Source organism: Phalacrocorax carbo, chromosome 2 (genome assembly GCF_963921805.1).
Source record: "Phalacrocorax carbo chromosome 2, bPhaCar2.1, whole genome shotgun sequence".
NCBI classification, from domain to species: domain Eukaryota; kingdom Metazoa; phylum Chordata; class Aves; order Suliformes; family Phalacrocoracidae; genus Phalacrocorax; species Phalacrocorax carbo.
This window is the reverse complement of record NC_087514.1, coordinates 130275056-130289627: the sequence shown is the minus strand read 5'-3', so window position 1 is coordinate 130289627 and position 14572 is coordinate 130275056. Positions and strand designations below refer to the sequence as shown.

Here is a 14572-nt window from a genome sequence, read left to right as displayed (position 1 = left end):
ATGTCCGGAACTTTCTAGATGGGTAGTATTTTATATGTCAGATTTCAGTCTGTCTTCTGCAACTATTCTTTTATGGAAGAAGTTTTATTTTTCCTGTTAATCCTACCACTTAGAAAAGCAGCTGCCTCTGCTCCCACAGCAAGTACTGTTCTGTTGCAGGATCCATCCTAATATTTGGGAATCGGTCAACTTTAATGAGAAGCATCATAGCTCCCAGTTCTGACAGCAATACTACACAGATACCTCACTGGAAGCTATCCAACACCGGGACTTCTTACAAAGTTATGATGAAATGTTCAGCAACAGTAGATCATCTTAGTTTGTGTAATTACTGTATAAGCAGATGGTCTTCCCAAATTCTTCTAGCAGTTTCAGTTTCAACATAATTAACAAAACTCTACTTTCACTAAGGTAAGAGTGTCTTCAGATTTATTTTTTGTATCTCTTCCCATCCACTCTTCCACCTCTTTGCATCCACCACTGTATGTTCAGACACTCCATTCGTTCACGCCCATTTCCGCAATGCTCGATGAGTCTCAGAGAAGCAGGATGGCTCAAAACAGCCATACGGCTACACAGGTGCGTGCGTCATGTCAGTACTCATCACGAACCAAGCGAACAAAGAGCGGCTCTCACAAGCAACAACCTCCTCTGCACATGTGTTTAAAAATATGCTTCCACTATAAATACAAATCAAAAATTAAAATAAATATATTGATGTTGTTAAAATCTGATTAAGAGATTCAGTTTAAATATTGGCATCAGAGTAAACTTCATATTAGCAACTAGCTTTAAGGAGCTAATTGACCCACACACACTCTAAAGGATGCAGTTCAACTATGGGCAGACTGAGGGAGAATCAAATCATGGGGAGGGGTGAAAGCTCCCAAAAAAAACCCAGAAACCAAAGTGACTCTCTGGACTTCTATGAACAGCTGAAAACGCCCCAGAAGATTACTTATACCAAGGTAAGACTTAAATGTAATTTCAGAAACACTCTGTGGAACCAGAGGTGCTGTTCCTAATATCACAGCTGAAGACACTACCAGGACTGCAGAAATGCAATAAAATTTGCCAGATTGCCACAACAGTTCAGGGCTGGGTTTTGGGTTGGCTCACAGAGAAACATTTACTCACCAGCAGTTCTAAATCAATGTCTGTTTTCAACTGTGAGCCACAGAAAATGTGAAGACACTGTTTGATAGTATTGCTACAGACTTAAAGAGCACCTCCTGCAAAACGTAGTCTCGTTGCAGAGGACACTGCAAAAGGCCACAAGGCAGGGCTCCCAAGCTAGCCTACCGCTTCACAAGTCTTCAATACAGAAGTGCAAAACCCAGAAAGCAGCTGATATGCTGATGGGCACATATGAGAGTTGAATATTTCATCCAATGGGCACAACTCTCCTAGGTTATCTCCACCGATACTTTTTCAAGTAACTGGTAATTTATCAGGCAGCCACTAAGATCTAGAAGAAAAAAACCAAACCACCATACACTGAATTATTTCATTACCATACAATTATTCACGAGTGTTATGTTATGAGTAAGGAAAGCAACTACAGAATCCCACAGAAACCAAATACATTCTGTCCCCAGAAAGCCACAACAGTGTTTCCCTATACTAAGTTGAATTTTATTTGCAAGGCTGACCAAACAAAAAAAAAAAAAAAAACCCTTGGTAAGTATTTGTTCCCACTTTCAGAGACACAATACAGCTCTTGAAAATGACCAAATTCTTACCAGCACTCCACTGGTGATGTGAATGATTATTAACCCATCCTGTGAAATGTGGCAGAGCAGCAGCACTGCAGCAGCCAGAGCATCAAGAGCCCAGGCCATACACGCCTCCCCACGAAAAGCTGTTTACAGCATCAAGTTTGTTATCTGCGTTGTAATACCATCTGCCTAGCAATCACCCACTTCAGTTTAAACTAATAATGGAATATAACTCAATCAAGCTTTCTTTATTCAGCACACACAGAATATCCAAAGCAATGTATTTTTATACAGCATGTTAGTCTTCGTTCTGCATGCTAAAAACTACAGCCAGTTTTTAAAGCAACAAATTTCAGCACACATTTCTAGACCTGTATAACAACAGCAAAAATTGGACACTGTTTGCATCTGACTTACTGAGAAAGTAATTCCAACATAGGCTCCCATTCAGACTTTTACTTTATTCCCCAGCTGCTTTCGGAAAACATTCATCTTTTGACTGAGCGCTTATCTGGTGAGTTTTCATAGATTCTCATCCAGGAGCCCCTCACATGCACCAAACCGTAAAGCTGAGCCTCCACAGGCGATCTGGGATACATACTCAGTGTCATTGGTGCAACTCCCTACAGATTTTTTGAGTGTTTGATATAGGTGAGTAACACAACATACCTGCAACTTGTATTCACAAGCAGGTCAACTTTAACCTACCACCACACTGAGGTGAAACATTAAAGATGAAGCACGAGCAACCTTATGTCATTCTGCACCAGTTTGTACTCAATCAGGTGCATGTGTGACATCGTACATGCAAAGTTGCAGTCCTGTCCTGCAAGTCTCGGCAAATGACACGCTCAATTAAATATGTGTGTGCGTGTGTGTTCAATCTGTAATACTTTAACTCTGAGAAACGAAAAAGTAATGAGTGCTGGCTATAGAAATAAAAATACAGTTATTAGGAAATGAAAGTATTTTAGCAACAATTCCTCCTCTCTGCAGAGAGGTCTCAGACCCGCTGATCTGGGATTAAACAGCAACACACAGACCACATGGGCTGGACTGTATCTCTTCTGACACGCTGTGGGCTGTGGCACCTGGGGGCTGATAATCCACTTGAGGGACACACAAGATGACTTATGAACTTTCATTTTGGGAAAACTGTTTCCCCTAAGCTTTTCTGGTATAATGCGATGCATGGTGTAGGAAAAGCTAATCATCTGAGATTCAAAACAAAAAAAAACCCAACAATATCACAACAGTATGCTTGTACCACGTCGAGTCATAAATTACACAGTTTTGTGGTATGTGGTTTTCTTACCTCATACTAGGCATCGTGATAATTATGAGAACTAGACCTTTCATCTTGCTGACCTACAACATTAGCGTAACGTTACACTTGCAATTTAAGCTTTAGAGATTTTTTTTCAGGTATTTGGGCCTGCCTATTAAAACCCAATAAACCGAAACACGTGCTAGCCTAATTTGTTCTGTAGCAGCACGTTATTTCCTCATAGCGAAACAAGGGAGTCTCCAGTCCCCCGGTACTTAAAACTTCTGTACTTTTCCCCCGATTTTAAAACTTCGTCCGCTTGAAAGAATTAGCTCAAATTTTGACAGTTTAAGCACTGTATTTTATTAGCAAAAAGCGCAAGTGGAGCAGCTTCAGGGGGCACGTAGCCTAGAAGCCCAGGCAGCACACCTGCCGAGGCCGAGGAGCGAAGGTGCGGGGCGGCGGCAGGGCCGTGCCCGCCTCGGGACGGCGCGGGGACGAGCAGCTTTGCTGGAAGCCGTGGCGGGCGGCGCGCTGCGGTGCCGGCCGACCCTCCGCGCCGCCCCGCCTCAGGCCCGGCCGGGCGCGGGCAGGCCGGTCCCGCCGGAGGCGGGAGGGGAGAGGGAAAAGTTGGCGCCCGCGGCCGGCCGGGAGCCGCACCGCCCCCTCCTCCCCTGGGCGCCGCCCGCCCTGTCGAGGGGCGGCCCATGCGCACGCTCCCGCCCGCCGCCCATGAGGCGCCCTCGCCGGGAAGGCACTGACGAGTCATCGCCCCGCAGGCCCGGAGTCCTCCCCGCCCCCGCGCCCCGGGCGGGACGGGCGGCTGAGGGGAGCAGGGGGCGGCGGCCGCGGCGCGGGAGAGGAGGGGAGGGGGAGAGCCTACAGGTGATGATCCAGCGCGGCGCTGCCCGGCCCGCCCTCCGCGGCCTGGCCTCGGCTCCAAGGCTAACGGCAGCGGGTCCCAGCGCGGCCGCCCTCGCCTCCCGCCCGCCCAGCCCCGGGGACTGCACCGGCGGCGCGGGCCGCCGGCCCCCACCGCCGCCGCCTGGCCGCCCGCCCGCCCGCCACCGCCGGCCCCGCCCACCGCGCCGCCGGCCCCGGCCTCCCTCACGCCGTCCCTCCGCCGAGAGGCGCCTCCCGCGCTGCGGCGGCCGGTGCGGCCGGAGCGCGACCCGTCCTCCCCGCCACACCTAGCAACAGCGCTGACAGGACGCATTGGCGGCGGTGGCGGGAGGAGGAGGAGGGGGAGGAGGAGGAAGCGGAATGGCTGCCGCGGCGGCGGCTCCCTCCCTCCCTCCCCGGAGCCCTGACAGCCAGAGCCGGGGCGGAAGCAGCAGGCGGCGTGCTGTGCCCGTCCTCCTCCCTCCTCCACCGCCTCCTCCGGGCTTCTGCGCTCCCTTCTGCCAATGCAAACTAACTCCCCCTCGCCAGGGCCGGCGGGCTGCACGCCTCCCCCGCACCCACCCATGCCGCCGCCGCGCCGCACGCCGCCTCCCCAAGGAGTCCTCCACGTCGCCCGCTAGACCCCTCCTGCCACTCCTCACCCGCCGACCTCCCTCCACCGGCGGCCGCCGCCGCGCCCCGGCTCCTGCTGCACCTTGTGCCCCCCCTCCCCCAGCACCACCGCGCCCCCGGTACCGCCGCCGCACACGCGGCCCCCACGCCCCCCGCGCCCGCCGCCGCGGGGCGCCCCCGCCGCCCGCCCTGCCCTGCCCTGCCCTGCCCCGGCCGCGGCCCCTGCCCCGGCCCCGGCCCCGCGGGGCACTCACCGATGTGGTTGTCCTCGATGTGCTCGATGAGCTCCGCCAGGGTTGGGAAGTGCAGCCCGCAGCCCCCGAACCTGCAGGCATTAGAGAAGAAGGAGGCGGCGGCGATGCCTGTCATGGTGTTACATCGAGATCCCCCTGCGGTGCCTGCTCTGCCAGGGCCGGCGGCGGCAGGGCGGGGAGAGGCGGGGGCAGGGGGGAACGGGACGGAGAGAGAGAGAGAGAGATGGGGAGCGAGAGAGAGAGGGTGGGGGTGGGGAGGAGGAGGAGGAGGTGGCGGCCGCGGCGGCGGCGGCAGCAGCAGCAGCAGCGTCGGGAGCGGCGGAGGGGAGGGACGGGCTGGGTGGGGGGAGATGAGGCAGCCGCAGCTGGGAGGAGGGACCAGCGCGGCTCTGTAACAGCTGTGCTGCCCCGGCGGCGGCCGCCGGCAGCGGGAGGAGCAGGGCACCCGGGCCGCCCGCCGCCGCCGGGGGACACCCGCGCCTCCTCGCCGCGGGGGCGGCGGAAGCGGCCGCCCGGCACCGAGCGGGGGTTGGGAGGAGAGGAGGGCGCGCCCCGCCGCTAACTTTCCCCCTCAGCCTCTCGCAGGCGGCGGCGGGGCCGGGGGCTGCCGTAGCGGCCGGCGGGGCGAGGGGCGCTGCTCCTGCGGTCAGTGCTTGGGCCGGGGAGGTGGCGACCGCGCCGGGGTGCTCTCCCGGCCACCGGGGGTTGGTTCCTAACGCGGCCGTCAGCTCCACCGCATCGGCGGCGGGGGCGGGGGGGGGGAAGCGACCGGCCCTGCCCGAGGTCTCTAAGCCGAGGGCGGTCGCCCCTTCTCCAAGGGGCGCCGAGGCCGCCAGACCCAGCCCTCACCTGCCCAGCGACGAGCCGGAGGCCCGGGGCACCTGCGCGCCCTGCGGCCGGCCAGGCCCCGGGGGGCAGCGGGGTCCCCCGCCGCCCGGTGGGCTCCGGTTCCCCCCGCGGCTCGCAGCAGCCGGTTACAGCCCGCGGGCCGGATCCTTCCCGCCTCCCGCTGCCGACGTGCCCGCTGAGGCGGCGGGGCGTGGGGCTGCGGCCCTGCGGGGAAAGTTCGCAGAAGTCGCGCACGCCTCGCTCCCAAACCCTGCATTGACTTTTTGCCTCCAGAAAGCTATTCAGCAGAGAGGCTGACTGATTAATTGATTTTAATGAAGGTCTCCCTAGGCTCAAATTCGCAGACAGCTTTATTTAAAATTAAAAAGGAAAAAAAAAAAGTGAGAGATTACTTGTCAGGAAAGCTCTTTTTATTTTTTTTCCCACTTCTGTTTTATAATCATATCTTCTTTCCATATTTATACAGTTCTACAATATTATTAATGATTTTGGGCAAAACTGTCACTAAAAAAAAACTCACAATCTGCAAAAGGCGCTCTTAATTGTCCAGACATAAGCGATTCCACTGATCCTGCTGATGGGTAACAGTCCCAGGCTGTTCTCATCTCTGTAAAATTAAGCGTGTGCATAAGAATAAGGAAAGTCCTCGCCTGTTTTATTAACTGTATTGCAGGTGGGGATGTGCCTGGCATTGATCTGGGAGCCAAAGAATAGCAAAGCCTAAAACTGCAGTAGAGCGATTAGTGAATGGAAAGACAAGTATTTGCCCATTTGCTGAAAGCATGAAAAATCTTACTTCCAGGTATCCAGTATATCAGAGAACCTATCATTCATGGTGACAAAACAAGCTTTATCTTGCATATTATTTTAGTAATTTTCTTTCACTTTAATATTTTTCTAATGTTTTGCCTTCATCCAAATACATTTTTCTTGATGTATGAATCCACTCCATTTAGTTTATATCAAAGAAAACAAACCAAGCACAAACCCTACTTGCCAGAAAAATACCACATGAAGAAGCCTTTCCTTACTTCAACGCATAGAGCTAGAGTTTGTAAATAGAGCTCACGTAGCCATGAGATGCTGAACCACAGAACTGTAACAATATTGTAAATTTTATACTTTTTAAAAAATAAAATGGTAGCACAGACACATGGTAGTCCACAGTACATTTTCAGGGTTGACTGTGGTCAACCTGTAGTCTAGAGGGATTGGGGAACTGCTGCTGTTAGGCATTTCATTAAAATGTGTCATTATTTTGAATAATACAGAGGCTTTCAGTATCGGACATCTGTCAATTCATCCACCTGTTTCAAGCATAGCTTCTTCACAAGTTACTATTCTTCTGATTTCTCCACTGGTCACTATGGGTTGACTCAGCGAAGGAGGAATTGTTCCTGCTTGCTTAAGACCGTGATCCTGGAAACTCATGCCACACAAGCTGCTGTCATGAATAATGCTACAAAATCAGGTATGTGCAAGTACCTGTGTGGATCAAGACATAAAGCAATAAATAGCAGGTGGGGAAGAGGAGTAAAATGGTAAGATAAGTGTCTTCCCTAGTAAGTTGCAGTTTTGGAGGCTAATTTGTGCGGTCAGACACGTAGGCCTTTTTCAAACTATGGTGGGTTTGGTAAGCATGAATCCTCAGCACTGTTAACAATATCAGGACTGTAGATTTTACATTTTTTGCATATGAGTAGGCAATGTCTCAGTGTCAATCACCAGCATAATTCAAACAAAACTTCTAAGATAGGAAGCCAAGATTAATCAGAATGACTATTAAATATAAGATTTTCATGTGGCTGATCTATCAAGGTCAACAGATGCATTATTTAAGCCTATTTATTATGAAACAAAACTGTGATGGACATTGGGTTGGTATCAACAACATTTATCCATACAACAAACTAGCAAACTAACAGAAAGCGCTCAGAAGTTGCCCCTGTTCTTTTATTCTGTGGGAGAAATAAATGGGAAGTAGACCTAAGTGATTTGTCAAGCCAGGGCTAAGTGCGTAGATCCATTTCAGAGGTGATAATAGCTACCTTGAAGGATACTTTGAATAAATGGAGCTGAGAAAAAGCTCAAATGGCTGGTAGGCCCTGCTTTGTTTGGTTTTGAAGAAGTTATTTTGAAGGCCCCTAAGACCCCTTGCTTAACAACCATTTCAGCTTAGGCAGACAAATGCAGGACTGGATATCAGAAGAAGGATGTACTGCTATTCAGACCTGTGACCTGCATATAGGGCTGATTGACTGCATAGATTTCTAGAACATCTGATTCTCTGCTAATAAATGCATATGCCTCATTTTAAGTCCATTTTGATAAAGAAAGAAACATGTTTAGAGTAACTTTAATTAATTTCTTTCTTAACCTGATGGTTTATGGTCTTGGATCCCTTATCTCCTTAGACAGTCTGGCCCTTAGACCTTTTTCAATGACTTTTGACTGCTGGTCTTTCTAATAACCAATTTTTACTAATAACTTAGTATTTATATTGTTATTAACTGCTGTAACTGCTGGGCCATAACTGAGGATAGATTGCTACCAGCCATTCACACTGTTTTGGATTCCCAAAAGCTGATTATTCCGTCCTAGTGCTCCCTGGAAGGCTAGAGGTCTGAACTTGAAAAACTTGGTAGTCGCTGCCCTTGGTGCTTTGAGGATGCCTTTTACTGAAGGCTTTATTGAAGGAAGACTTTTGTTGAAGACACCACCCATCTGCCAAATAGTAAGTAAGGAAACGCCAATATTGCTTCAGAGTCTTGTTTAAAGCATGGGTTAAGCACTTGTTTTCAGCTGCATTTATAATAGTGGAGTGTTACTGAGAAGTTTGTTACGGTTCTCGCACGAGGATGACGTGAATCTGCAAAACTTTAAAAATACAGTCTTGCTGCGGTTCTGATTTTTACACTATTGAAGTCATACTTGAAAATATCTACTTAAGTTTGTTCTAAAGAAAAAATAAACCAAGAGTAATCAGATATTACAAAGAAATGGTTGGCAACATCTTCCCCTAAAAAAATTACTCATTTATTTTTCAATAACAATTTTAATAATTTTATTTCTGCTTGCCTCTGCATACTGGCCATATAAGAAATGTCACACAATTTGGGAAGATTTCATAACAGAGACATATCATTACTGCAGAATCATTATACAAGTTAAACATATTTATGCAGTTTGTGTCACGAGAATCCTATTTTTAATTTATACTGCTGAATTAGTTTTCTCTTGGCAGTGCACTGTGTAGCTTCAGGGTGCAATGGAAAAACAAAATGTTAAGCTGAGAAAGCACTATATTCCCCACTAGTTCCAGATGCCCCAAAACAATAGATAGAAATCCTGCTTAGCTGAACTTTCTGAGAGACTTCCACATTTTCAGAAGGACAAAGCTTCAGATAAACAGGAGGTCAAAAATGCCTCTATTTCCAGTTACCTGTAGCCTAGAAAAAAGGAATTTTCTTGTCTTATTTTGTCTACTTCAGGGAATTTGGAGTTAACCTAATGTTATAGCATAAACCGTTGTTACAGTGTTAGTCTGCCTTGGAATTATAAAATGCAAGCTGTTTCAGTGGTTTCTTGTAAGAACCTGAAATTGCATAGGTATTGAATAACCTGCTTTATCCTTACTATGGGTTATAGTGGAATACTTTAGTAAAACCTTTTGTGTTGTTTCACTCAATTGGAGATAATTAACATATACTTTTAAAAATAACTGGCTAGAAAAATAACACAATTTTGTAAGTTTTTCTCAACGAAAGGTAAACTTGTTCTTTAGTGAAGGTTAATACTATAGAGTGAAACTTTTGGTTTAATAGGTTTTGCAGCATCTCAAAAATGCAGGAGTCTACCATTCTGAAATTTTTGCCTTTTCCACTTTGGCTTCCTAAGTTGAGGACCCAACTTGCAGCAGGATTTCATGGCATCTACTGACATAACAGTTCATGAAGTCAACTGAAAGAAGACAAATTAATTCCAAAACGTGTTGAGATGATAGTGTCATTTTCACAAAAATAAATCCTGAATTCGAACAAGCACTTCCTCATTTTCTTTGCTTGGAGAAGTGTCATCACAACTGACAGTGTCAAACTCTTACACTCTGACTCTGAAGATCATTTAGGATGCTGTAGTTACAAGGTGATTTAAAGCAATCCTAAGGCAGTTCTAACTTACATCAGTGATTTGGAGTGTAAAGACATGGGGCACAAAACCCACGTGGTTTTGTGCCATCTCATGTTTTCCTTCCTATTCGTCTATTCCTCTGCCCCAAATCAAAATTTACTCAAGAAAATCCAGGTCCTTTGTTTCTGGATTTCCCAGTCACAAGGAGCTGTGTATTTTAGAGCCTGCAAATTCAGAACAGTCTCTCCTCTGTTTAGCCTGAGAACTTCCCGTTTAAAAATTCTTCACTGAGCCAAAAGTACCGGTGACAGGGAGAATTCTGCACTGAGGCGTAGACGCCAGCAAAAATCCACTTGCTAAATTGTATGTAGGGTCGGAGAATCCCCAGTGTTCAAGCAGGCAATTACACAAGGGATTCCTCCTGTTCTTAAAAGACATGCCTTTCTCACATTCTGAAGTTAGGTTAGGGAGAAGAAGGCTTTGGCATAAAGTTAACTGACAGCACTAGGGATGGTTTGCAGTCTCTAGGAAAAGGGAATTGGGTAACTTTGTTAATAGGAGGCTTGGCAATCATTGGCTGTGGAGGGAGCCTGACATCGTTGGAAAGGAGATCCACAGTTCAGAATAAGATCCGTTTGTAAATGAAAGCAAGCCCCGTATTAGTAAACCTCTCAGATGATCTCTGGCGAACAAACTGTCAGAAGCTCTGCTGCAAGAATATAGCAAATCACTTGCAATCACCACCAAGGGTGGTTTGTCAAATAAACATGTATTTCTTGTGACAGCTTAAATTGGAGATACAAATAACATGCCTGTTATCGTCACATGGATCGTGAGGTCTGAATATGGCCACTACAATTCTGAACAAAAGAAGAGCATCAGCTAGTGAAAATTTATGTAGTTCTCCAGTAGCAGCTGAGGACCTCTGAAGAGACTCTCCCCACCACCGAGCAGATTGCTACACATGGTTTGCTTAGAATCACCTGTTCAAAGCCACAAACATTGCATCATTGGAAGTAGATATTGAACAGCGATACAAAAAGCAAAATCTCTGGAATACTAAAATGGAATATTAAAATGGTTCTGTGCAAAGAATCCAAAATGAGGTGAATAGTACAGTACTAAGAAAAATTAAAAAGGAATGGGGAGAAACTATGTGAACAGTTATATGAGGGAAACATGGGAAACATGGTCAAGCATGGGGATCTAACACTTCCACAGAGACAGTATTTGCTGTTTGCCATCCTAGACAAGGTATGCAAGTCCGTATCGCAGAAAATAAGAATGCCCATTGAAAGTAAGCGCCGAGACAATCCAAAGGCTCCCTCATTTCATTCTGAGGAATGCATAGTCGTGAAGGCTTCAAGCATTCCTCTGATGCCTTTCAATGTCTATTGCATCTTAAATCTTGTGTTAAAAAATAAAAGTTGGCATGTTTCCACAAAATCTATCCTTTTCCTCATCTGCATAAGAATGTATAAGGGTTGAAAGCTACGATATACTTAATTACTTTAAACCCCCACTCATTTTGTGTATATTCTGACTTGTGTACACCCACTGTCTTCAGTGTGATTTTAGGTATTCAGCACTTTGCAGAATTTCATCTGTAAACAGCTGCTGAAGCTCCCGCTTTACATAAACAAAAAACTACTCATCATAGTCTCAGAAAGTCATGGGTCTGCTTTATAAACAAACAAACAAAAATACTTATGCATAATGCAGTATTTGGAAACAAACTTGGACATTACTCACTCTTCAGAACGTTTCTTGATTTAGTTGTCTCATATGAAACAAAAGAAGCTAACATGCTTCTACATTAGATGCCAGGACCTCCTAGTGAGGAAAGGCTTTAAATAAAAGAGGATAGATTGGTGGTGTTTTAATAAGGATTATAAAGCACTGGCAGAATGCTGAAGTGTCTCACCTCTGATTCCCAGCTTTTACATCTGCATCTTGCAAACTGACCATATTTCAGCCTAAGCGTATCACTGTCCAACAACAACTTTTACAAACCACGGTATGTAAAAGAAAAAACAGTGTTCCAAGGGCATAGAGATACTAGATCTTACAGAAGAAAAAGAAAAAGCATATCCTAAGCCCTACTTGTTTTCAGTTTCTTTCTAACAAAACTCTTAATGGAACTATATCTTTGTAATAGAGTCTGTGTATATCTACAGATAACAATCCCAATGTCTTCAGTTATTTTTCTCACTTCTCTGTGTTTATGTTATAACTAGACCATGGCCAGCCCGACAAAAGCGTCAAAGGACATAGCGAAACAAGAATCCTTACTCCTGCTTTTCTCCTGTACAGGGACCAAACAGAACAGATATTATTTGCAAGAGCTCACTCACTTCTTTTTGCTCTTGTTTGGAGTTCAGATTACTTGTGCTTAGTTTATTCTCTGTACCAATCCATCTTCCGGAATATAATTTGAACACCCAAAATTGTGCCAGAAAAAAAGACTTGGGGGGATTAATAAACAAAAATCTTTCTTAGCTTTTCTCTAAAAGAGGTTCATTAGTGCATACATGTGATGATTTTTTTGTTCTAGATCTATTTTTAATACTTCATTTTGTATAGTTTTGGAGCATACAGCTGTGTGAATCCATCAAAGAATACAGTTAGAGGCTTCTTACATGTTTAACAGATGTGACTCGTAATGATGGTAAAAATGTACTTAGAAGCATTGGCAGGTTCACAATTTGCCTTCAACTGGTTTGTGTGGCACATTTGCAGCTTAGCTGTAGCTTGAGATTGTATGAGAAACTGCATGTTCACATTGTGTTGTCTTGGAAGTACACACAAATATTAAATTTTAAATCTGAAATGTTTCTTTGATATATAAATATAGAAAAAATATATTTTAATTAAAATTCTCAATATGTAACAGTGTTGTCATTGTTTCTCCTCATTGGATTAGTAGTCAGATGTTGCTGTTTGGCCTTTTTTTGGTAATGGCTTTTCCTTTGAGCATTGTCACAATAATTTTTATATGGATGAAGAATAATTAAATCTTTAAACTTAGTGTATTATTAGTAATACACTAAGTAGATTAGAAGGACTCTTTCAGCTGAAGTAAACTCTCATAGATCTGTAAAAGTTGTTGGAGCTTTCATCTGGGGTAGGATTTCAGAGAAAAGCGTAGATCAGAGTATATGATGTGTAACTCTGGCCATACCCTGACCTCCATGCCACAGGTTTTCTACCACTGATTTAGGCCCTGATCATAGAAAGCAGATGGATTCCTTTCCCCCATCCGTTAACTAACCCCAGCTGAAGTTGGAGGGATTCCACACCTACATGGGTTTACATGCAGTTCACAGCTGCTTTGCAGCATTAATGTTTTCTGAGTACAGTTCTTCCATCTGATCTGCAGCGTCAAACTAACAAGATTGGCAGTGGGGAATTTATGATTCACTTTGTTTTGGTTTTGTTCTGATTTTCTTTTGTTCCAGCTGTCTGGGAAAGCAGGAGCCAAATACTTTTCCCTCCTTCTTCTGGGATGTTGGTTTGTTTGATAAACATATTAAAAGGACTATTTGTATTTGGGCAATATCCTCGATTCTGCAGAGGCTGTGTCGTGCACCTTCCATGTTACAGAACAGTGATGATGGTGGTTCAGCCTGACTCTTGAGAGATCGTTTCCGTGGTGAAGGGGTGGCGATGAACCCTGAGAAGTGTCTGCACACGGTATTGCACCCCCTCCTGGCAGTGCGTCTGAGAGAAAAAAGAATGGTCTCTGGAGGGCCACAGGAGGCTAGCGTAGGTATTCTCTACATTCTGGTGGTATTTCTCTAACTGCTCTAAGTGTGTCATCCTAATAGGCCAGGACAAATCAAAACCAGAAAGAAGGGCGGTTTGTTGGTCTATAAGAAATGTAGACAGTTTGGTCAAGTGGAAGAAAATGGCCTTTATTTTACTCACCACTGTTTAAGTTCCAGGTGGGAGCATTTGACATGGTAGTGAGTTTTAAGGACCTCTCTTAAGGACCTTAGTGAACCTAAGGACTATTTATCCCTGAAAACTACTGTTATTATTGATTTAAGCATGTTTCCAGTGCCCCTCTTCATTTTACAAAGTAGACTCATGCTTGTGCAGGCTATTTTCAGGTGGGAGGTCTATTTCATAGAAGGCTCCAGGCTAAATCTATTTCTGGAGTCATCAGGCCAGACTTTTCTCATGCCTGAGAAATAGGAAAGTTTATGCTATCACCACAGCATCTGCACAATCATAATCAGCATATTTGATTTTGCTGGACAGGTTTAAATAAATCCAGACCAGCATTGTTCATCTAAATTGTTTGAATATCCTTCACTGCAAGAAAACTGCCTCATACTTTGTGAGTGATGCTGCTCAATTCTGTCAGAACTGTTCATCTGCAGGGGAGGAGTAGAACTGCAAAGAGGGCCACATCCTCATTGCCAGCTTTTTTCACTGGAATAATACAAGTTTGGGGAGCATTTCTAATTCCCTCTTGTGTTTGAGGCTCCTTTCTACTTCTGGAAGTGTATGGGTAAGTATCGGGCTCCATAGTGATGGCAGTTATTGGTGCCTCTGTGAGGACCATAAACTCTCGACTTGAAGAAGCACAAAATTTCCTTACTGTCTAGTGACAATCTAATGCTAATTATTACTCAATACTCTTCTTATTACCAGATGTTACCCAGTGTTTTTCCATTTCAGTTTTGAGGCTGTATGGGGACGGTGAACATACTGTATTTTGGCCACAGTGCTGCCTAACCCGCATCATTTTGTTTGCTGAGTGGTGAACAGAATGGAGGCACACTGGCATCACCTCCTGGACATGGGTTAAGATCTGTACTGGTGGTATTAAGCCT

General features: G+C 45.7%; 2 protein-coding genes across 2 annotated transcripts in view; one reads left to right on the top strand and one right to left on the bottom strand.

Moving 5' to 3' along the window:
• Positions 1-5241, bottom strand: part of JAZF1 (JAZF zinc finger 1) — a 198635-nt gene extending 193394 nt beyond the window's left edge. Inside the window, exon 1 of the mRNA XM_064444351.1 lies at positions 4755-5241. Coding sequence (XP_064300421.1) covers positions 4755-4869 — 115 coding nt within the window. The 5' untranslated portion in view covers positions 4870-5241. The remainder of the gene's footprint in view (positions 1-4754) is intronic.
• Positions 4868-12529, top strand: LOC135311790 (collagen alpha-1(I) chain-like). The gene is made up of 4 exons (XM_064441811.1): positions 4868-4998; positions 5114-7074; positions 8205-8337; positions 10517-12529. Exons 1-2 carry the CDS (start codon positions 4868-4870, stop codon positions 5898-5900), a joined length of 918 nt encoding a protein of 305 aa, XP_064297881.1. The 3' UTR covers positions 5901-7074; positions 8205-8337; positions 10517-12529.
• Positions 12530-14572: the final 2043 nt, after the last annotated feature.